Source organism: Triturus cristatus, chromosome 4_1 (assembly GCF_964204655.1).
Source record: "Triturus cristatus chromosome 4_1, aTriCri1.1, whole genome shotgun sequence".
NCBI lineage: Eukaryota > Metazoa > Chordata > Amphibia > Caudata > Salamandridae > Triturus > Triturus cristatus.
The window spans coordinates 1,142,695,125-1,142,719,046 of record NC_140585.1 but is presented as its reverse complement, the minus strand read 5'-3'; the positions used below and the strand labels follow the sequence as shown (position 1 = coordinate 1,142,719,046).

General features: G+C 42.5%; 1 protein-coding gene across 1 annotated transcript in view; it reads left to right on the top strand.

Annotated features, from left to right (window-relative positions):
- Positions 1-3,447: 3,447 nt before the first annotated feature.
- The window catches only part of LOC146856204 (hepatic lectin-like), a 109,583-nt gene continuing 89,108 nt past the window's right edge, over positions 3,448-23,922 (top strand). The window contains exon 1 of the mRNA XM_085654250.1: positions 3,448-3,559. Coding sequence (XP_085510376.1) covers positions 3,502-3,559 — 58 coding nt within the window. The 5' untranslated portion in view covers positions 3,448-3,501. The remainder of the gene's footprint in view (positions 3,560-23,922) is intronic.

Genomic DNA, 23,922 nt, shown 5'->3' with positions numbered 1-23,922 from the left:
ATCGGATGAATGTCACTAACGTGTGCTAAACACAACCACCCTTTTTAAATTCCCGAAAGGTATGTATTTTTAGGGAATAAATGCTTGCAGATGACAATACTAAGTCTCCTCCCATCTCATCCTAGCACTCACCTCAACTCTAATCCTTCCAGTATCTGCAGCTACGATGTGCTTCAACTAACATTTGCATATACGCTTAATGTGCCTTAATTTGGTCATAATATCCTTGGATTAGGAACCACAGGAATTGTGGTAACATGCCAAAGATCTTTGGGAACCTCCATTTTCTACTGTATGAGTACAATGACGAGCAAAGCGCCCAGTGCAAATCACAGAAGGGCGGCACTAGTCATGCTCAAAGCAGGAAGTTGGATCAGAGAGGAGTGGGTACCCTGTTTCCTCTCACCACGCTACCAGGCAATGTCCGATGTGACTGGTCACCTATTGGTAGGCATCACTTCAGCCTTCAGACATTGCACCCACCGGGCAGGGTAAGGGGTACATTTCCTTGAAGGTCATGATCTGTTAATAGCCCTACTGGTGGGGAAGGTTGCATTTGCCGGTGACCTCACCCTATTGTGGTAATTATGGCAAAAGAGATCATTTTATGACCTAAAACACCTTCATTTGATGTATCTGAACCCCATACACGAGGGTTGAAGCTGGGTAAAGGGCCTGGTTGGAGGAGAGCTGACTTGCTGCTGCTCCAGATCTTCTGTCCCTACACTGCTGTTGCCCAAAACATGATAATTTACAGGGTATGATCGGTTTTGGTTACGTAGTGCCTTGAGCTGGGATGGTGCAGGAAGTGGTTTCTTGGTTACTGGTTCTGTAAATAGCTAATTCTGTGTTCAGCAGGAGGTTATGTGTTTACTTGAGTATTACTTATGCAAATGGTTACTGGCTGGGAGGCTGGTGCGATAACCGCGAGAAGGATGTAAATATTATATGTGTAAAATGTTAATCCAAAATTCTGTACGCTGCTATGGAAGGTATGCTAAACAGTGTATGTATTTGGAAAACAATCTGTACTACTTGTCACATGCAATTTCATGATGTGTTTGGTAGTAAATCTAAGCTAATTCCACAGAGTTGTCAGGGTTCCTCTTTCATAGCTCTTGAAGAGAGTGGGGTGCATTACCAGGGCCAGCCTTTGTCATGGGCGAGCTGGGCCCAGGGCGCTAATATTCTGATGGGCATGGGTAGTTGTGTGCAGCAAGGCTATGCAAACAGCAGCGCCCCTTTCACCTTGCTCTAGACTTGACCGTGTCCTTGAGTTCTAGTTAATCTGTCAGATTTGCCAGTTAAAAGTGGCCCTTCATTATCATACCATTGTAGGTGATGTTTTTAACATCCCATTAGCTCCCTTTGTTGCCCTCCCTTTACCCTCTCTCCCTGCTGACATACAACAACAACCCCCCTCATCAGCATGAGGCAGCTAAACTATGGGTGATTTAGGTGAGCTGCAAGGGGTACAGAGATGTTTGCATTTGGGGGCCATTCAGGGCCCTCTGCTGCTTCATTTTATTCACTGGCATCTGCAAGGGCCCCAAATTTCTCTCCACCTAAGGTGCTATCGCAACACAAAAAGATGATGGATGGAATACTGAACATAGTCAAATATTCACCTCCAGTCACAGATCTGGGTTTCAATCCATTGTTTATCTGTTCACCATGCCACCCCAGTTTGGACCCAGCAATATGCAAATAAGACTTGACCCTGCTCCCCATGGGAACAGTCTAGCCTGAAATGCCAGGCCAAGTCCTCCCTGAACCAGAACCAAGCTTCCTTAAGCACAGGACCCAAGTCTGGGCATACCATTCACACTTCGGGTGACTTTAGCAACACAAAAAGATGATGCGTAGAATTCTGAACATAGTCAAATATTCACCCCCAGTCACAGATCTAGGTTTAATCCATATTTTTTTTGCTCACCATGATCACCCCAGTTTGGACCCACCCATATGCAAATCAGCCGTGACCCTGCTCCCCATGGGAACAGTCCAGCCCGAACTGCCACGTCAAGTCCTCCCTGGACCAGAAACAAGCATCCTGGACCTGTTTTGGAGTATCACATCTCATCAGCCAGGCTAACCTGAATCCAGTAGCACCGTGAGCACGGGACCCACTTCTGGGCACATCCTTCCTACTTAGGACGACTGTAGCAACACAAAAAGATGATGGACGGAATGCTGAACATTGTCAAACATTCACCCCCAGTCACAGATCTGGGTTTAATCCATCATTTTAGCAAGGGTTGGCTCTGCCCAGGACCTTGCACTATGAGTGCACTTTAGCTGATTTACTCAATAGCAACAACCATTTTCATTACTGGCATTAGGTTTCACTTGCTCCACGCGACCGTTAATCGTTTGATTGATACACGGTTATCCAACATAAGTCCAGGAGAGCTGAATCAATGCCAGATTTTCAGGATATCCACATTCAATACATTTTGTAGAGTGAATCTACATGAAACTCATTTGCAAATTTAGTGGTCCTCCTTAAAATCTGGCACTGATCCAGCCCTTGCTGGATTAGGTTTGGCAACTGTGTATTAGTGGAATTAATGTTTTTACATGGAAAAAAAACTTTACGTTTAACATGTATGCCTACTTTCAAATCACAGTATTCTCTGCGAACTTAAAGCACCCTGGTTTCCTTGCTAACGTTTAAACACATACCTAGCGCTTACATTTCTTTCTAGCCGTGGTCGAAGATATACAATTGTCCTACACAAACTGTGTGAAGGTTTGCTTTCAGAACTTTGCTACCTCCCTATCGTTTACAACGGTTGTGAAGGTGTGTTCCTTTGTTTGAAATTGCTGGAAACAAATCTTATAAAAGTAGAATGTGTGGGTCATGCTACCAAAAATTGTTCGTGGAGGAATTTTCAGCCACGGGTGAATCAGCGCTGAGGTGACATATGCCGCTGAATTTGAGTGAAATTGCGTAGTTCAAAAAAACTTGCTGGTTGGATTATAATTATGCACACTTGTGACTTTTCAGGCAACCTTCGAGCTGCCCACCTCTATGCCGACCTGGCTACATCTATGTTTAAGTGTCGAAACTATATGGCTGTGAGGGCCAAAGAAATTGTTTATTGGGCAGGTCTGTGCCCGTGGACCAAAAACCACGAAAAAATCATTACCGAAGCTATCTGAAAGTATGTTTCATTTTCCATCCTGTTAGAAAATGGCAGGTTCTCAGATCGGCGTAAACAGGAAACAGCGCGGGATTCTGACGGTAAATTAGCTTATTTTTACCCATTGTCTGCTACAATTCATTTTTGCAAAATAAAGACATTTCTTGAATGAAAATACCGTTCTGTCTGGCTTCAACCCAACCCCTGCGACCTCTCCTATGGCTCTTTTTCCGTCAAGATAATCCCGCTTCTTTCTTGGTAATTAACATATATTTGATATTCCCTTACACTTCCCGGTAACCCAAACGAAGGCTATATAAGGCCTCTGCTGGTGTCTCTCCGTGACCTTGTCACGATGCAGTCCGACGTGGCGCGAGAAGGGCTCCAAGATGATGACTTCATGCTGTTCTCCGGTAAGTGGCTTTGGGAGATGTGGCCTACAGAATTAGGGGCATATGTACAAGCCCCTATCGCCATCACAATGTCACTTTTTCCGACGTTGCGTTGGCGATAGGGGCTTCGCCTTATATACAAGACAGTGTTAAGCCACCTAACGTGGCTTAACGCTGCCTTATAAATAAAGCACCCTTTCACGCTATGCTTAGCATGAAAGGAAAGGGCAGTGGGTGTTGTGGTGGGCGTTCCGCCGCAACACCCATTGATTCTGACGCTGCTCCTATGTACAATAACAATGTACATAGGAGGCAGCACCAAAATTAAGACTAGGGAAAACCTGGTATTAACTGGGCGAAAAGAGGAGAAATGCATTATTTCTCCTCGCTTTTGCTTTTTCCACCTTTGCTGCCTTGTGCCATGGATTGTTTATGTACAGGAAGGTCCCCCCAATTTGTGGCTTTCATGTGTGCTGCATGAAGCAGCACACATAAAAGTGACAAAATAGCATTTTACGATTGTTTATGTGCAGCAAGGGACACTTTCCTACACATGAACAATCCTTCCCTGCACGCAGACACCCTTGCACCTGCGTTGGTGCTACACTGCTAAGTGTATTTGCAGCGCAGGGGGAAACGCAAAGCTGCACCATATCCTTGTAAATATGGCGCAGCCTTGTGTTTCTGAAGTGGCGGAGTGAGGCATTAAGCCATGAAAGCTAACACCTCACTCCGCCACTTCCTCGTACATATGCCCCTCAGTCATTGACTTTGGCACTGAGAGACATGTATTTGAAAACCAGCTTTCCGACTGTATCACAAATCTGCTTGAATCCTGGTCAATTACACGGTCAACATCGGGAATTCTTAGAAACGAAAACACTGATATGACATGGTATTTGTTAAAGAAATATCGGATAAAATACCCGCTGCAGTTCATTGTAGGGATTTTGCAAGTCACATAGGAGTTCCATAATCATATAGAGGAAGGAGGCCAATGACCAAGTTCTTTTATAAGGTTATTGAACTCAGAGGTGGCTTAAAATATCCTTATCATGTATGCCAGGGGGGTACTTTATCCCATATAATACATGGTCACACCATTACCTTTTCAACAAACTATTTAAAACCTTGGTGCGTAGCTCTTTCATATGAAAGACAAAGCATGTTTGCAAATACAAAGAAAAAAAATAAAACCTCTAGTACAAAATTAAACACATCCAAAACCTGTTAAATACTTGTTAAAAAAAGATATTAGAAACAGTGCATTACAAGACATTTTTTTTTAAAACGATGCCATGGCTCGGATGTGTGGAAACACGGAGAAAGATTTTAGCTTTTCTTTATCTAAGGAGTGAATAAATAAACATGATAGTCGAGTTCTGACATCTTTCCTTTATAATCAATGACTTGGTGCATCGCAAGTCACTGGTTATAAAGAGATACTTGACGGCTATTTATACTGGGCAAACAATAATGTGCCACTCTGTTCGTTGTAGAAACTCATAAGATGATTTCACATGATGCAGTGTAATGCAGCAGGAAGTAAGATACCTGTTTTTCTCTGACTTTGGTGCATGACAGGATAATATCTAGCAGTCAAAAACATCTGCTTCTATTGTCTGAGCTCTTCATTGAAATATTTGAGATATGAGGATTGAGTATTTAAGGCAATGCACTTCTAAACATGCCCAAGTTTACTCATTTTTTTTTTAGAAATAAGTAATGATTATTATTTGCAGGTGAGATTTACATGCATTGCTGTTACTTTCAAATAATCTTGTTTCGATGATGTTGAGTATGAAATAACATGCTTGATTTTCAATGTCCGAGCAGTTTGTACCTGTTAAGCAACATCTAATGAAAACCCTAACTGCAATTTTAGGAAGGCACCATACATTTTTCATCATGTGGTCGGGGAGTCGCCAATGTCCCATGGGTACTCACCATTACATAGAACATCAGTGTCACAGACAACGCCATGAGACCATCTCTTTGGGTTAGGGGTCGTAAGACTCCTGGGCATATTTATTATTTACACATCAACATTTTTATCATAACGTTTTGCACAGTAACCACATTATTTACATCTTGTTTACAAGTGAGACCTAGATTTAACAAAGACTCTTGTAAGTGGAAATCACTTAACATAACTAGTCTGTTCCTGTGCAACCAACAGAATACATACCGTTCCGAGTGATATCATGTCGTTCTCTCTGACCCTTCCTCTTACACCTCCCATGTCTAAAGGATGGGCCCCTCCTTAAGGAAAAGCCCCACCGTCCCTTTCCCATACCGGAATCTGTCCCGCCTCAGGACTTCTTGTGCAGGGGATACCAACCATGGGCACCCCTAATCCCTAGTTCCTCTCCCCCAAGGGCCAGTCCTAGCTTGCGCCAAGTGGACATGTGCGGGTGGTTGATAGGTAAGGACCTCCCCAAACAGCTGTGCCCCTGCAGCCTCCTTTAGACTTGGTGCCAGCACCCCTTGGATGGTCCAGTGATGCCAATGTAAATGTTTTAGGGAAAGGATGGCGTAAAAGGGACCAGAAGTGTCCCCACCAATTATGACCTCAACCGCCAACTGACCTAAATACAACAAATCAACAAAAAACCCTATAGCATGACATTTTTAAAGAAAAAAGTGTTAGGCATGACATTAAATATGATACATAAATACTGAATACATTCCTGTAAAAGAAAACAACAAGGTTATCCCAAACTTCCCAGATTGTATAACCCTTGCGACTGTAAGTCTCCCTCCCCCTTGGGGACCCTGCTCTTGGCATGATGGATGGGGAAAAACTGTTCAGCCTGTGCGGCTCCCGGTGAAGGCTTGAAATGGAGGGGCACCAGATGTCCTTTCTGCTTGCAGCGGTACACGCGGCGTTGGGGCGAAGAATTGGCTGCGTTGACCTCGCTTGCAAGCAGTAGCAAAGAGAGCTGTTGCCACCGCGCAGCCCTTTAAATATGGGTGGGGTTTGGTCGGCGCGACCTCAGAAGCCTGGCCCAATCACCACTGCCCTTACAATCAGGACCCGGGACGATTTGCCGCTGGTCCTGTGCTTGGCCCCCTCTTCCCGCTATATCGTCAGCTCTCCAGAGTGGGAGAGTCTCTGTAAATTGCGTTCAATGTGAACCTCATATCAGGTGCTCTCCACTAATATTTGTAAATGTACAGAGTTACAACAGACTTACTGCTTGGGTTTAATCATGCTTTTAAGTAAGATCTGTGTACAACAATGAGAATTATGGGACAGGGGAACTATTGTGCTTGCACTAAATTCCATGGACAATCATTTGTGGAAATCAGCTGCTTTCATCCCTGGTCACCTACCTGTTAAGCAAAGCAGTCTCACGCGCAACTGGACTTGCAAATTTAAATTTTGCATATACATGCAAATTGCTTGATTTCCAAGTGTAAGCCTTCACAGACTGTGATGTAGCACATGTGAATTAATGAAATGTGGTGTAATATTACTCCAGTATATTGAATATTATGCTTGTCTAAAACTCCAGGAGTTGCACCAAAACCGTGTGAGCGTCTTGGTATTAACAAACATGTCCATGACCTCAGTGCTTTAAATGGGGAGGTACAGCCCTGTACAGAGTGCACACACTTTTTAAATTTGAATGGAAGAGTATCTGCCCTTCTCAGCACTTGTACAATACTCTTAATCGGAGAGTACCAGCACTTCTTTAATTTGAATGAGAGAGTACCTGCACTTCTCAGCACTTGTGCAATACTTTTAATAGGAGAGTACAAGCACTTCTTTAAATTGAATGGGAGAGTACCTGCAATTCTCAACAATTGCAAAATACTTTTAATGGGAGAATACCAGCACTTCTCAAGAGACATGCTCTTGATAGAGAGTGCCAACACTTCAATAGTTCCATTTAAAGCACCACATGACCCCTTCCCATGATGGAAATGGTAAGAAATAGACTCCTTTCCAGGGCAGGAGGTAATCTCTTTCCATAGTAGAAATAGAGGGAAACAACGAAAATTGGTTGTTTTAAGGGGCGGGATTTCTCGAAAGGCAACACTATTTCTTCCATAGAGGAAAACAATTACAAAATATACAGTGACTCTCACAGTGACGTAGCTAGCCCTTAGACTGTCCAGAGCGGTCTCTGCATTTGCCGCCCGAGGCGGCCGCATTGAGGAGTGGGGGATGCTGGCGGTTTTCTCAGCTTCTTGCCCCCCCCTCGATGGCCACACTAAAGAGCTGGGGGGGGGGGGGGAGATTGCCATCCTGAAACGGCAGGTAAGAGCTGAGGGTAGGTCGCCGCTCCCAAAACTTGTGCTGCCCGTGGCCGACCGCCCCCCCTTGCTACGCCACTGGACTCTCATAAAATAGTATTTTTACATGCACCATTGATTCCTATGTACAATTAAACATGCTGAAAGCCCTTTTCAAACAAAAAAGTTAGCATTGGCAAAACCTTTGTAGAGAAAGCCAGTTGTAAGCGTTACAAAAAATGTGTAAATCTGTGAAAGTGGGCCCCACATCCCTTCTTCAGAGAGAGTGAGAAAGAAAGAGATACAGATAAACAGTGGAAGAGAGACAGTGAGTACAAAATAGCAAGAGAAAGAGATAGAGAGGGAGAGAGTGAGAGCGAGAGCGAGAAAGAAATAGAGAAAGCGAAGTAGAACGAGAAAGACACAGAGAGAAAGAGAGGGCGAGAAAGAAATTGTGCAAGGAAGAGACAGAGAGTGGAAGAGAGTAAGAAAGGAATACAGAAAGAGCACAGAAGAGAGAATAAAAGAGAGAAACAGAAAGAGCTTGAGAGAATGAAAATAGATAGAAATAAAAAACAGAGCGAGAAAAAGGGATAGAGAGAGAGTGCGAGAGAGTCAGAAGGAAAGAGAAAGTGACAGGGAGAAATAGAGAGAGAGCAAGAGCTTGAGTGAGTTAGAATGATGGAGAGAGACAGATAAAAAGACAGAGAGAAAGATAGAGAGAAAGAAAGACACTGAGAAAGAAAGTGAGTGAGTGAATAAATATGATAGACATGAAGGAATAGATATAGATAGCTCAATTTATTGCTGAATAGACCAAGACTGATGTATAGGTAGATACACAAATTTACAGAGGTGGATACACTCGTAGACGTCCAAAGTTTGACAATGATTGTTTGTGGGGTTACAGAGATGACGTGTCTCAGGTCTGCCCTATGTTAGGGTGCTAACATTTGTATGTGAGCTTTAATTGCACCACCAATATTTTTTGATAGGACTACAGGTTTTATCTGCCAATGTGATTTACTGTAATATTGCCTATATTGGGTGTGTTTAATTAATTATATCCTGGGTTTATGGTGTCACTGTATCTCTGGACATTTTAGTAACATTTCCTAATCTTTAAATTACACTACTGGTAGTAGACAGATATAGAAAATTGCTACAACAATTAAACTATTCAGTCAGTTACTTATAGTCAAGTACTCCATGATTAGTTTCGTTCAGCCAATTCCTCAAACTTCTGTTTCGTAGATAGGTGTGTTCCAAGTTTGTCACTTCAACCAAAATTTAAAACTACCATAATTCACAGTATATTTTAAAGACCCCCGAGTTGGAAATCCTTGATTTTTTTAACGATATTTGGTAAAAATGCCCCTGGTACTCGAGGTCACAGGGTTTATTTCGGATGATTTGGCACAAAAATGTGTTATTAGCGTTGGTGGCTTTGTGCTTATTTAGTGCTCATGTTATTGTGCGTTCAGAAGAAAATATAAAATACCGTAAAGGGAATTAAAAAAAAAAACTATTTCCTTCCATGACATTGCTAGTACCTAAGATCACAGATCACTGAAGATGAAATAGCCGCACCCCTTCACTCCAATTTTTTATCTCAGTGATAACTAGCTATCTATTAAATTGTGGATTTATAAATATTCAGTCACTAGAAACTTTTGAGATGTCATCAGTGATGTAATGAGTGATGTCACTGACCATGTCAAGAGTGATGTAATATGTGACGTCATCAGCAGTGCATTGCGGGCGCGCAAGTTATAGTTAGCTGAACTAACAATAACGGGGGAATTTCTATGGTTTTGTACGAGTGAAATGTCCAACTAACTATAACGCCCCTGAAACCTATGGTTTTTTCAGTGAATTTCTAAGGTTTTTTAAATGCTAATTTCTAACTATAACGTGCCTGAAACCTATGGTTTTTTCAGTGAATATATATATATTTATTATACTATGTATACATGTGAAAATGTCTCGGTCCGCCTGTTTGCCTCGGTGGCACAGAAACAATGGGTGGAACTGACGTCAGCACGCCGACGAGGTCCTCTTATGGCTCCGATGACGTCATACAGTGTCACGAGTGGAGCCGTGCTATTATGACGTCCTTGTCGACGTGGGAGAGCAAGGAAAGAATTTCCGTGGAATGCTGGTGAAGGGGATATTCACCTAAGTGTTCAGGCTAGTCCTTTGGGAGCAACTGCTTATGTTGCCACTCCAGAAACCGAAACCAGTGATCCGAGGGCAGAGGCCCTGCAGATGGCACACGAGGTGGGGTATTATAACTACAAACAGGAAACCTAGGGTCAGACCAAAAGAATAAGGATAAAGTAGGTAGATACTACAACAAGTGAAAATAAATCCCATCAGCCACTTAGGTAGCCACCCACATCATTTGGGATTTGGTAGCCTTTCCGGTGCCCTCCATTGAATCAGGGCAACAGGATGAAAGGACCACGTGAACCTTATCTTCACTTTGAGATATTGTATCAACCAAGGTTCTTAATGATGTGGGTAGTAGCGAGGGAAGCAGTGCAACAAACAAAAAGTGAATATTAAAATCATCTACCGGAACAGAAATGATACTTTATTGGTTCTGTTCAGGTGACGAAACTAAAACCAGTGCAGGAGCAGTTTTGAAAAAATAACCGCTCAAGTCCAGCTCAAAAAGGGTATACATGTTTCAGCCACATGATTATATGATAATCTGGCTTTCGTCAGGACCTATGAATTTATGCTACTGCTATATATGTGTGTAATCCATAAAGTAAAAACACAACCAGAACGGAAATTATACAACCTACTTCGGTTGCTGACTTTTTCACACACCACTCTGTCAATTTATCAGTAGTGTTCGTCCATTCCCTAGAGAGAAGGGGAAACAATCAGTGTCCAAACATATGCATCACTCTACTTTATCATTACTTACTATATATCATGGGTCTAAATGTAACTCTAAGAACACTATTGATTTATATCAGTGTTCTCTGTTCAATGCAGGAACCCATGAAAAAACAGAAACAAAAGGGAAAACAACGCTTACCCATCAATGTACGGGAGCTCTCCTCACCTCACCCGGCATCCGCTCGGAGGAAATGAGGCCCCGCTCAATGTGAAAATGAACGGGTATAAAGCATATTATATGTCTTTAAAATAGATAACACATAGATAAATAACGCACATTTCTTACACCAACCGCTTGCACGGGGGATTAATGAAATCCGACTGCGCGAGCTCTCAATTTAATGTTTGCTAATTCTTACTGTAAGAAATTACTTCTGAGCCTATAAAAAAGGATCTGATTATCTCTGCCTTTTTTTTGGCTCTGAAATTGTCTGCGCACACCAATGCTATGCTTGTATATATTTTTCGAGACACACATTGACAGACTTTGAGGCCCAATTCTCGGGAGTTACAGGAGATCGCAACTTCTATTGTTTCGACTAGTACTAAAAAGCCGCATAAATCGTAGGCATTTAATGATCTCTCTGATATGGAATTTCCGCTGAACAGGGAACTGCCTGTTTTGAGACACATTCAATTTAACCAGTCCTTTACAAGAGTCGAATAACGGCACTTTAAGTAGCCTACAAAACGAGGTGGGGTGCCCAGTCATGTGCACCGGCGGGGCAGCGAAGTGACAAGCACCTCAACCCACAAAACAGGTAACGAGGGCACTGAATAACACAGGATCTTCTCTTTGTATCTGGCAGGAACAACAACGTTAAAATGCCCTAGTACCAAAATGTAGAATTAGTGCTACAGTGGTCTTCAAGAGGACCTGCGATGCCGCTTCTGCCTCCCGTACCATGAAGAGGCAGCACATGGGTCACACGGTACGGTCATACTGCGGTGAGACGCACACTCGTTGACCTCTAATGGCACTGCTCCACACTTCAGGCAGGACGCTTTCCATTAGCTATGTTTTCTGATGACTTGTCGTGCCGGCCCCGTCCAACAACAGAACTCCTTTAGATCCAAAGAGACTCTTCCACTTTCTCAGCGGAAGTGAAACCAGGCCGCACGGACACTTTCACAATACAAGAGCTGAGAATGCACTTTTCGATTAAAAAAACACATTCCTTCCTCCTAATTAATTAAATAAACATCTCACTGAAGAACAGTGGCCAGCTTCGATCAGTAAACAGCTGTTACAACGACTCTTTTACTTCGCGATACCATTACAACGCATGCATTACCAAGCATGCGTTGTACATCGCGAAGTCATTACTACACATTTTCTTAGAACGCATGGTCATTTACCACGCATGCCTTTACAACAAATTTTGTTGTAAAGGTATGTATGGTAAATGACCATGCGTTCTAAAAACATGTAGACGATCCACGTTGTTGTAAGGAAACAGAGACTTTTCCGTTTCCTCACAACAACGTGCACGGCCCCTCAGAGACGACGTGAAGCAGGAACCATGAGGAGAGAGGAACCACGAGGAGTGAGAGGTAAGGGGGATTGGGCATGGGGTGGTTTTGTTTCTTCTAGGGTTTAGGGTAGTGCAGTGGTGTTTGGGTAGTGTAGGGGGTAGTGCTGGGGGTAGTGTTTTAGGGTTTAGGGTAGTGCATTGGTGTTTGGGTAGTGTAGGGGGTCGTGATGGGGTAGTGTTTTAGGGTTTAGCGTAGTGCAGTAGTGTAGGGGGTCGTGCTGGGGGTAGTGTTTTAGGGTTTAGGGTAGTGCAATGGTGTATGGGTAGTGTAGGGGGTCGTGATGGGGTAGTGTTTTAGGGTTTAGGGTTTTGCTGTGGTGTTTGGGTAGTGTAGGGGGTCGTGCTGGGGCAGTGTTTTAGGGTTTAGGGCAGTGCATTAGTGAAGGGGGTCGTGCTGGGGGTAGAGTTTTATGGTTTAGGGTAGTGCAGTGGTGTATGGGTAGTGTAGGGGGTCGTGCTGGGGTAGTGTTTTAGGGTTTAGGGTAGTGCAATGGTGTTTGAGTAGTGTAGGGGGTCATGCTGGTGGTAGTGTTTTAGGGTTTAGGGTAGTGCAGTGGTGTTTGTGTAGTGTAGGGGGTCGTGCTGGGGATAGTGTTTTATGGTTTAGGGTAGTGCAGTGGTGTTTGGGTAGTGTAGGGGGTCGTGCTGGGGGTAGATTTAGGGTTTAGGGTAGTGCAGTGGTGTTTGTGTAGTGTAGGGGGTTGTGCTGGTGGTAGTGTTTTAGGGTTTATGGTAGTGCAGTGGTGTTTGGGTAGTGTAGGGGGTAGTGCTGGGGTAGTGTTTTAGGGTTTAGGGTAGGAAAGTGGTGTTTGTGTAGTGTAGGAGGTAGTGTTTGGGGTAGTGTTTTAGGGTTTAGGGTAGTGCAGTGGTGTTTGTGTACTGTAGGGGGTTGTGCTGGGTTCTAGTGTTTTAGGATTTAGGGTAGTGCAGTGGTGTTTGTGCAGTGTAGGGGGTCATGTTTTAGGGTTTAGGGTCGTGCAGTGGTGTTTGGGTAGTGAAGGGGACGTGCTGGGGGTAGTGTTTTAGGGTTTAGGGTAGTGCAGTTGTGTTTAGGTAGTGAAGGGGTCATGCTGGGGGTAGTGTTTTAAGGGTTTAGGGTAGTGCAGTGATGTTTGTGTACTGTAGGGGGTCATGCTGGGGGTAGATTTAGTGTTTAGGGTAGTGCAGTGGTGTGTGTGTAGTGTAGGGGGTCGTGCTTGTTGTAGTGTTTTAGGGTTTAGGGTAGTGCAGTTATGTTAGAGTAGTGTAGGGTGTCGTGCTGGGGGTAGTGTTTTAGGGTTAAAGGTAGTGCAGTGGTGTTTGGGTAGTGGAGGGGGTAGTGTTTTAGGGTTTAGGGTAGTGCGCTCAACCAGCTACAATATCCGTGGACAAAGGGGATCCTGACTCCTTTGAACGCTCCGCCAATTGAATAATTTGGGTCAAGGGCCCTACCACGTCCAAGACCTATCAATTCCTTTCTTGGGATCCCTCAAATACTTGGAGAAAAAGGTACATGGTTTCTCATCAATTTCAGGCATGTGTGCCACCTTCCCCTTCAGTGAGGGCCTTGGGCATTCTCCCCTCATCCTATTCCTGAGCTCCCTTTCAAGGGATTGATGGATTTTCCCCACCACATACTCTTCCACTTTGGTGTCAGGGGTCCACTCCGCCGACCTAGGATGGTAAATTTGGGTAGGCTCGAACATGTCAGAGTGGACCCCGTCCCCAACCCGGGACTGAGAGGAGTGGGACTCTGGATGCCATGGATGCCCCAAGTCCTTATCAACATCGGAGGAGAAATCGTCCTCCGATACACCCTCTCCCTCTAAGGGAAACCCGCCGTCTGGGTCTACAATAGTGGTGACAGCGTCGCAATTTTCTCCGGACTCCTCCTCCTCCTGGCAGGGTGCATGTTTCAGCGTTCGCGCATTCTTGAGGAAGGTCTCCATAAGTTTATAAATTCCTTCCAAGTGCCCCGCGTTATGCTTAACGGCCCTTTTATTCCCCATCTGGGAGCTACTGGGACCCGCCACCACCAGATCTGGGTCACCGAACACCCCAGGGAAGCTTTTAGCCAGCTTATCAACCTGATCCCTAAGAGGAGCCAGCGCCCTAGAAATAGCCAGAGAGAGGGCTTGGTCCACTGCTGGAGGGAGAAGTTGGGGGGGCATTCCTCCTCCACTTCCTGGTAGGAGGAGTAAAAATGGTCTTCTGGAGAAGACATGATAGCAGAGGGTGTGAGCACAGAACAAATGTCCTAAAATCCTTAAGGCAGCCCCCTCGCCGGTGCCCCAACAACTGGGCCTTCCCCGAAGCTATTATAAGAATGGCGCTGGTCACTAACGTGGCCGTGTGGGGAAATCACCGCATAGCGGTGTAAAAATTAGGCGAGGGTTGGTCGGGAATCAAGCGGACACTAAAGGAGTGACCGGATTCCCAAACGCGCGTAAAGACCAGCGGGAGCGCTTGATGGAGGTGCCTCGCTCGGACCAGACGCGCCTGACCGGATCTCACTGCGCGCAGAGCGCATAGCGGGAGAAACTGCGAGGGGGAGAACGCTCTCGGGCAAGAGCCTGCTGCGCAGGGATTATGAAACAATAGCAAGGCAATAATGCTAATAACGTGCACAAGAAACCGCTATACAAACAGCAACAACGTCAGATTAAGCCAAGAATGTAAGGAATGCACTTAACTGATGAGCAGTGAAGAAAGAGGAAGCCGAACGGACGTCACAATATTATATACGATGGACTGTGATATGTTAGGACTATAGTTGCCTTGGAGACTACCCCCCTAATGGTTCATGGGTTGTGTAGTCTTTTGTTTAATGATTGTTGTGTTACGTTTTCTTTGAACTGCTATGCAAATAAAGTGAGGAAAGATATGCATAATTCTCGCCTCCGTCCTGCCATAGAATTCATTAAACTTTATTCAATCTGATTTAGAAACATAGATCATAAAAGTGTACATAAAAACAGTAAATCCTCTTTCCTAATACAATACAGTGAGAATTAATTAAAACCAGTAGGTAAAAACGAGCTTTACAAAGCCCGGTTCAGAGCAACTTCAGGTTAACAGAATTGTAAAGTTCAATGTTTCGCCAGATCAAACTCATGTACTGCGTGCAAAATACGCAATAAGGGGTCCAAGTAAGATGTAACGCTCCAATACCTGACCAGTCTGCACTATATAAAACTGCAGAAAACTAAAACTAAAAAGTGTTTTGCACACTTCTGTCATTGGGCTATATGTGGGCAACATCTGGGTGATATTTGTGCTACATTTGGGCTCTTTTTACTCTGGTGGCCATCTTGGGAGACTTGTTTGTTATGAAGTTTCCTAATTTCCTCATTTACTGCAGTCTCCTCGGTAGGAAATGTTTTCAGTTTTTTACTTTGATTCCATCAAGAAGGCATTCAGATGTGTCACACATTTGCCATAAATTCAGAATGTTAGCACTCTAGTTGTTCATTAGATCACTGTATTAAACTCACCAGGGAGTTAACTGGAAGTCTACTGCAGGTATTGAAAGTGATTGTTTCAGTCTGAATGTCAGAATGTTCTAATGAAATAGCAGAGGATTTGAGATCTCACTTAAAACATGCCCTACATTTTCATTCTGCAGCACTAACCATAATTTCTATGGCAAAATGAACCCCCTCATTTTGTTCCTTTTTAAATTAAATGTTTTAAGTGTTACCAGTCTATTCCAATCAAGATGTCTTCAGAGGTGCCATACTTTTGTCATAAGTAAGGCTGTTAGCGTTCTAGTTGTTCTTTAGATAACTCTGGGAAGCTGCAGTAGAACACAAAGGCGTCAACTGACAGTCTGCTCCTGTTGAAATATAACAGGAAGATATTTGAGATCTCACTTAAAACATGTCCTAATTTTTCTTTCTACAGCACTAACCATAATTTCTATGACAAAATGAACCCCATCATTTTGTTCCTTTTTAAATTAAATGTTTTAAGTTTTACCAGTTTATTCCAATCAAGATGGCTTCAGGTGTGCCATACTTTCGTCATAAGTAAGGCTGTTAGCGCTCTACTTGTTCTGCAGTAGAACACAAAGGAATCAACTGACAGTCTCTGCCCTTGTTGTATGTACATGATTTACTGAGAATGACAGACTTCATTCTCACATGACTGAGAAAGATAATGTGAATTTACAGAAAATATGCTCTCATTTTAGCTTCAGTTTTCTCTCAAACATGATTCATAATATCCCAGCAGAAGGTTTTTCACAGGGTAAAATCACCTTAGAACACACCACAATTCCTGAAATTAGTATGGTACCATCAACAAATGAATTCTAATGTAACTAAAGTCTGTTATCACCCTTTATAGTTCTCCTTTTGGTAACCCTCAAAATCTTCGATTCACTACAATGCATTTCAATGGCGTACTATCATGTATATTGGTCCCACGATGGCTGCCAGCAATTCCAGGATGAAGTACTGACAGCCAATCAGATCTCACAATGAGATGTGTCGTTAGGCTCCGCCCAGATATTGAAACTTTTTCTTTTTCTAATTTCTCATGAACTACTGAACGGATTTACACCATTTAACAAAAAGGGATCTTTCTGAACCAAGGGCTACCTTTTCGCCAAATTTGGTGTATTTCCGTTCAGCAGTTTGGGCTGTAGCCGTGTCTAAAGATTCCTATGGGAATTAACATGGAGAGAACACGTTTTGGGACCCCCCTTTTTTCTCGGCCCCCACTTGCCGAATCACCCCAAAACTTTTAAGATAGGAGCTGACCGGAGTGCCCCACGAGTTTTGAAAATTTCGCGAAGATTCGTCAACCGACGCCAAAGTTATTTGGAAAAGATTGTTATGATTTGCCTATGGATAATAGGTCCTAACTATAACTACCTACTGGCGACTGCTAGTAGGTGATATATATATATATATATATATAAATATATATATAATCTACCGGCGGTCGCCAGTAGATAGCTATAGTTAGGACCGAGTTCCCATAGGAAATCTGAGAATTCTATTTTGAATAACTTTGGCGCCGGTTGACTTATGCTCGGGAAATTTTCAAAACTAATGGGGCGCTCCGCTCAGCTCCTACCCTGAAAGTCTCGGGGGGATTCGTCAAGCGGGGGCTGAGAAAAAAGGGGGGTCCCAAAACGCGTTTTCCCCATGCATTTTCCCATAGGACTTTTAGTCGAAGGTACCAACCGAACGGCTGAACAGAATTACTTGAAATTTGGCAAAGAGGTAGTCCTCAGGTGAGGCATGTGCCTTTTGCATATATGGTGTCAATCTGTTCAGTAGTTCCTGAGAAAATTGCAGTTAAAAGTACATAAATATCTAAATGCGCGCACCTTGCGCGCACGGTGCGCGCACCAAATGTCCGCGAGCGTAATTCTGATTGGTGGTTAGATGTCAGTCAACATTCGAATCGGTCGAAATCAGGAAGTGTCGGATGCCATTTTGTGTGTGGCAGTGAAAAAGAAAGGTGGAGAACGTGAAAAGGGGGCAGGGTAGAGAGTTCCTGACCCCCTAGCCTTTGTCAGGGGGTCCCTGAAGGACCCCGAAGGGTGAAAAAAACATTTTATTTTTTTTCCGAAAATCGCGTGGTGCGCGCACGGTGAAAAACCATAAAAAAAAATTATATTTTAAACTGTTTATGAGTTTATAGAAGATATTAACTATGCTGTTCAACTTTATCCAAAAAAAAAAAAAAAAGAGCTGAGCCATTCCATATTACAGTTTACAGTCAATCTATAACTATATACATAGGTAGTTTATTGTAAAATAAATATATAAAAAATATAATAATACATACATAAATTAGCATTTAAAAAACCTTACAAATTCACTAAAAAAAACCATAGGTTTCACACACGTTATAGTTAGAAATTAGCATTTAAAAAACCTTGCAAATTCACTTAAAAACCATAGGTTTCACACACGTTATAGTTAGGAATTAGCATTTAAAAAAACCTTGCAAATTCACTGAAAAAACCATAGGTTTCACACATGTTATAGTTAGCTGGACATTTCACCCCTAAAAAACCATTAAAATTCCCCCGTTATAGTTAGTTCAGCTAACTATAACTCGCGCAACCGCAATCCACTGCTGATGATGTCACATATTACATCACTCATGACATGGTCAGTGACATCACTGATGACATCACTGATGACATCTCAAATGACATCACTGATGACATCATCCAGTGAATATGTGTCTTTCTGAAAAATAAATATTTTTTATATATGTATATCTAAAGGTTAATGGAAGAATAAATGAGTAAATAAGTGTCTAAATGGATGTTTTTTTTGGTAAAATTAATTGTATAACTGAGTTATTAACAGTATCTTAGTGAATACAGTGATGTAATATGTGACGTCATCAGCAGTGGATTGCGGTTGCGCGAGTTATAGTTAGCTGAACTAACTATAACGGGGGAATTTCAATGGTTTTTTACGAATGAAATGTCCAGCTAACTATAACATGTGTGAAACCTATGGTTTTTTCAGTGAATATATATATATATAAAACCAATACCACCTCCTCGATAGGAAAAAGCACGGCACACTCCGGAGTTTGAAGGCAAGGGCTTTATTGATAAAAATGCGCGTGGTGCTGGCAGTCCCTTGAAACGCTAAGGCAGACGCGTTTCAAGCCTTCCAATGGCTCTCATCAGTGCCTGTTCTTGGGTCTCCGCGCTCTCTCTGATGGTCTAAAGAGGTGCAGGTGAGTAGAAAACCACTCCTTTATTATGTCATCGCGCTCCTCCTCCAATGGGAGGTATCCTGATCACTCGCGCTTTCAGCCTGCCAAGCAGATGCATGCTGGTAAATGCAGTCCATAAGGATGTCTGTACAGTGGCAAAGACTCTCCTCACATCAAGTGATGTCTCCAATTGCTGGATATGGGCAGTACTCCAGCTCAAGTGCCCAGCAGGACGACCAAAAGCCTCTCACCCAACTCCTAAATCAGGCGAACAACATCGCCTCCTCTCTCCCCTTTTCAGCATATCACACCATAATGGCCGTCCAAGCCGCTAGGGGGGCTCCGTGTTTCTGCAGTTCATGCAAATGTCCAAAAAGAAATGCTGGTCTGAACACGGTGCACCAGACCGAGAGGGTGTGCCGTTAGTCAGCGACCTGCTTGCTGACAACACACAAAACCAATACCTCCTCCTCGATAGGAAAAAGCACAGCACACTCCGGAGTTTGAAGGCAAGGGCTTTATTGATAAAAATGCGCGTGGTGCTGGCAGTCCCTTGAAACGCTAAGGCAGACGCGTTTCAAGCCTTCCAATGGCTCTCATCAGTGCCTGTTCTTGGGTCTCCGCGCTCTCTCTGATGGTCTAAAGAGGTGCAGGTGAGTAGAAAACCACTCCTTTATTATGTCATCACGCTCCTCCTCCAATGGGAGGTATCCTGATCACTCGCGCTTTCAGCCTGCCAAGCAGATGCATGCTGGTAAATGCAGTCCATAAGGATGTCTGTACAGTGACAAAGACTCTCCTCACATCAAGTGATGTCCCCAATTGCTGGATATGGGCAGTACTCCAGCTCAAGTGCCCAGCAGGACGACCAAAAGCCTCTCATCCAACTCCTAAATCAGGCAAACAACATCGCCTCCTCTCTCCCCAGTGCAGCATATCACACCATAATGGCCGTCCAAGCCGCTAGGGGGGGCTTCGTGTTTCTGCAGTTCATGCAAATGTCCAAAAATAAATGCTTGGTCTGAACACGGTGCACCAGACCGAGAGGGTGTGCCGTCATATATATATATATATATATATATATATATATATATATATATATATATATATATATATATATATATATATATATATATATATTCACTTAAAAAACCATAGGTTTCACACATGTTATAGTTAGGTGGATATATTTCACTCGTAAAAAACCAATGAAATTCCCCCGTTATAGTTACTTCAGATAACTATAACTCGCGCGCCCGCAATCCTCTGCTCATGACGTCACATATTACATCACTCATGACATGGTCAGTGGCATCACTCTTGACATCACTGATGACATCATCCTTGTGATAGAGTGGCGGTCGTGCGAGTTATAGTTATCTGAAGTAGCTATAACGGGGGAATTTCATTGGTTTTTTACGAGTGAAATATCCACCTAACTATAACATGTGTGAAACCTATGGTTTTTTAAGTGAATTGGCAAGGTTTTTTAAATGCTAATTCCTAACTATAACGTGTGTGAAACCTATGGTTTTTTCAGTGAATTTGTACGGTTTTTTAAATGCTAAGTTATGTATGTATTATTATTTTTTTTATATATTTATTTTACAATAAACTACGTATTAAAAAAATTAAAAAAAAAGTTGTTGTTTTTTTTGGGGTTTTTCACGGTGCGCGCACGGTGCGCGCACCCCCACGATTTAAAAAAAAAAAAATGTTTTTTTCTGCCTTCGGGGTCCTTCAGGGACCCCCTGACAAAGGCTAGGGGGTCAGGAACTCTCTACCCTGCCCCCTTTTCACGTTCGCCACCTTCCTTTTTCACTCTCGCACTGAAAACAAACAAAATGGCGGCCGACACTTCCTGATTTCAACCGATTCGAACATTGACTAACATGTAACCACCAATCAGAATTACGCTCGCGCACGTTAGGGTGCTCACACGGTGCGTGCACGGTGCTCGCACGGTGCGCGCATGGTGCGCGGCTATAGATATGTATGTGCTTTTAACTGCAATTTTTGTCAGGAACTACTGAACAGATTGACTCCATATATGCAAAAGGCACATCCCTGAGCTGAGGACTACCTCTCTGCCAAATTTCAAGTAATTCTGTTCAGCCGTTCGGGCTGTACCTTGGACTAAAGGTCCCTATGGAAAATTGCATGGGGAAAACGTGTTTTGGGACCCCCCTTTTTTCTCAGCCTCCGCTTAACTAATCACCCTGAGACTTTCAGGGTAGGAGCGGAGCGGAGCGCCCCACCTATTTTTAAAATTTCGCGAAGATTCGTCAACCGGCGCCAAAGTTATTCCAAATAGAATGTTGCGGATTTCCTATGGAAACACGGTCCTAACTATAACTATCTACTGGCGACCGCCAGTAGATAATAATATATATATATATATATATATATATATATATATATATATATATATATATCAACCAAAAGAAGCTATCGAGCATCGAAGCATCGAAACGCGTCAGGGACACTCAACAATCAGGTGCGAATGCTGTTTGCTGCTAATAAAGAGTTCTGAAGAACTATTTCCATGTGGTGTGTGTCTCTGAAGCTCGGGAGCTTCTTTTGGTTGATATATATATATATATTCACTGAAAAAACCATAGGTTTCAGGGGCGTTATAGTTAGCTGGACATTTCCCTCGTACAAAATCCTAGAAATTCCCCCGTTATAGTTAGTTCAGCTAACTTTCATCCAAAGGCTCTCCCAAAGGATGGACACAGACCCGAAAATATGTGCAAGATTTTCTTTTTATTCCATTGTCGCCATAACGCGTTTCGGCTCGCCTGAGCCTTGATCACATGACAGTGGCATATGGAGATAGCTCCCTTTTTAAAGTGACAGTGCAACAGTAATCACGATCACGTGACAAGCATGGCGCGTCAATTATCCATGAACATAGACAAAAGCTTAACCAAAACAGAATATGATTAAAACATTTGATGCAGTTCGTGTGTCACAATTACATAATAATGTCCATTTGTTTTTCACATAGTCAAATAAACATTGCTTGATACATCTCGGTAAAATACCGTCATTCGGTTCATGATAATAATCATTTGCCTGTGCTTGCCAAGGTATAAGAGTCTGATATACATGTACATATTTTTTCTTTTGTTCTGATACATGAATCGTGATACGTTATTTTAAAAGCAAAAATAATAAAAATATAAATATTATTTCTGTACAAGTGCAAAGTGTAAATAAAACCCATATGTGTGCAAATACAACCTAAAAACAATATATTTGTATAAATCTTGTTTCAGCAATTTGTGGGACCATATTTGAGAATTGAAACTGATGTTTGTGGAAAGTACATGTAGATTATGTTTCAATGTACTATTATGAGAGCTAATGTGTCCTCTGTATAAGTGGCGGGATTCAAACAATGCCTCGGGTTTATAGTTAGAATAATCATCGAATTATGCTGGTGAAATACCTGGACCTCTATTGATGTATAATAACATTCATTTTAAATATTCAGGTAGTTTTAAATCATGGTTATCATTTTTATATATAGTATCTCAGTCTTCAATAAATGAACGAACAAACGAACAAACCGACCGCACCTGTAAAGTGCATAAATGCCAGTGCAATATAGTGTGTGCAAAAAATGCCAATAAATAAATTAAAAGGTACTTGGACCTTCAAAAATGTATCCATTGACCTATCTATATAGTCTTTCATCTAGATAGGCACCACTGAAGACAAATGTGTTCTAACCACTTTAAATACCTTAAAATGTAATTTACTAGGTGTCGATAAGAACATATTATAAAAATGAATAAATAGTAAGATATCATATTTATAAAATTACCTAAAAGAATCTTTAGTAAAACATAATGTAACCAATGATTAAAATTCAATGATTTAAAATTCTACAAGCCATTGTGGTAAAAGTTCGAGAGCTAAACATTGCATGTGGTTGATTTCTACTCTCTCTAAGGACAATCAGGTCTATTGTATCAAATCAAACATGTGTAAAGGTCTTCTGTAGCGTTGAGACCCGCAGGATATATATATATATATATATATATATATATATATATAATATATATACATATATATACATACATACATATATATATATGCATACATACATATATATATATGCATACATATATATTTTTATATTTTCACTAAAACAAACGGTACAGGTACGTTCAGTTATGTTTACATTTTACACACACAAAACCATAGAAATTCAGTAGTTATAATTAGAGTTATCTCAAGTAACTATGACTCGTGCCCCCGCCATGCACAGTTTTCTCATCAATAATTTTACAGCAAATGATGCAGAGATATTATCAATTATAATTGCTACATTTATATATGTAGGAAGGTGGAATCTGACTAATGGATGCCTCCAACTTTTTGCCTGGTATTTGAGCGGTTTTTGACTAGTCTGGCTGGGATCCTGCTATCCAGGACCCCAGCCTATCTGCTTTCTCCCTAAAACTAATGTGAAGTACCCTAGGTACAAACCAATTGGATGCTGAGGATGCCCTGACAGTCCCTTGTAGATGGTACCCTAGGTACCCAGGGCATGGGTCCCTCAGTAGGCCTACCAGGGCTGCAGCACTTTTTGTGCCACCCTGGGACAGCCATACACACTGACACCACCAGACCACTACTGTAGTCTGGGTAAGGTGGTGCTAGCACCCCTTACAGGGATATAGGTACCCTATATCCCACCCCATTACAACACATGTACTCTCATAGGTCACCCCTATAGCAGGCCTTGCTAATCCTACAGGGCAGGGTGCTGAGATATGTGTGAGGGGGGACCCCTACCTGAGTAGGGCCTCTCTGCAACCCTTGTAAAATCATTCTTGGGTTGTTTGTAGTGTGGCCATACCATATACTCTTAACCGCATTATAAGTCTAGCGCGATAGCGTGATAACTTGAGAATGGCTACACAGAACCATATCGTGTTTGGTGTCAAACATGTAGGAATCATACCCCCAGTCCAGCCATGGGCATGAGGGTACGATTCCCCCCTG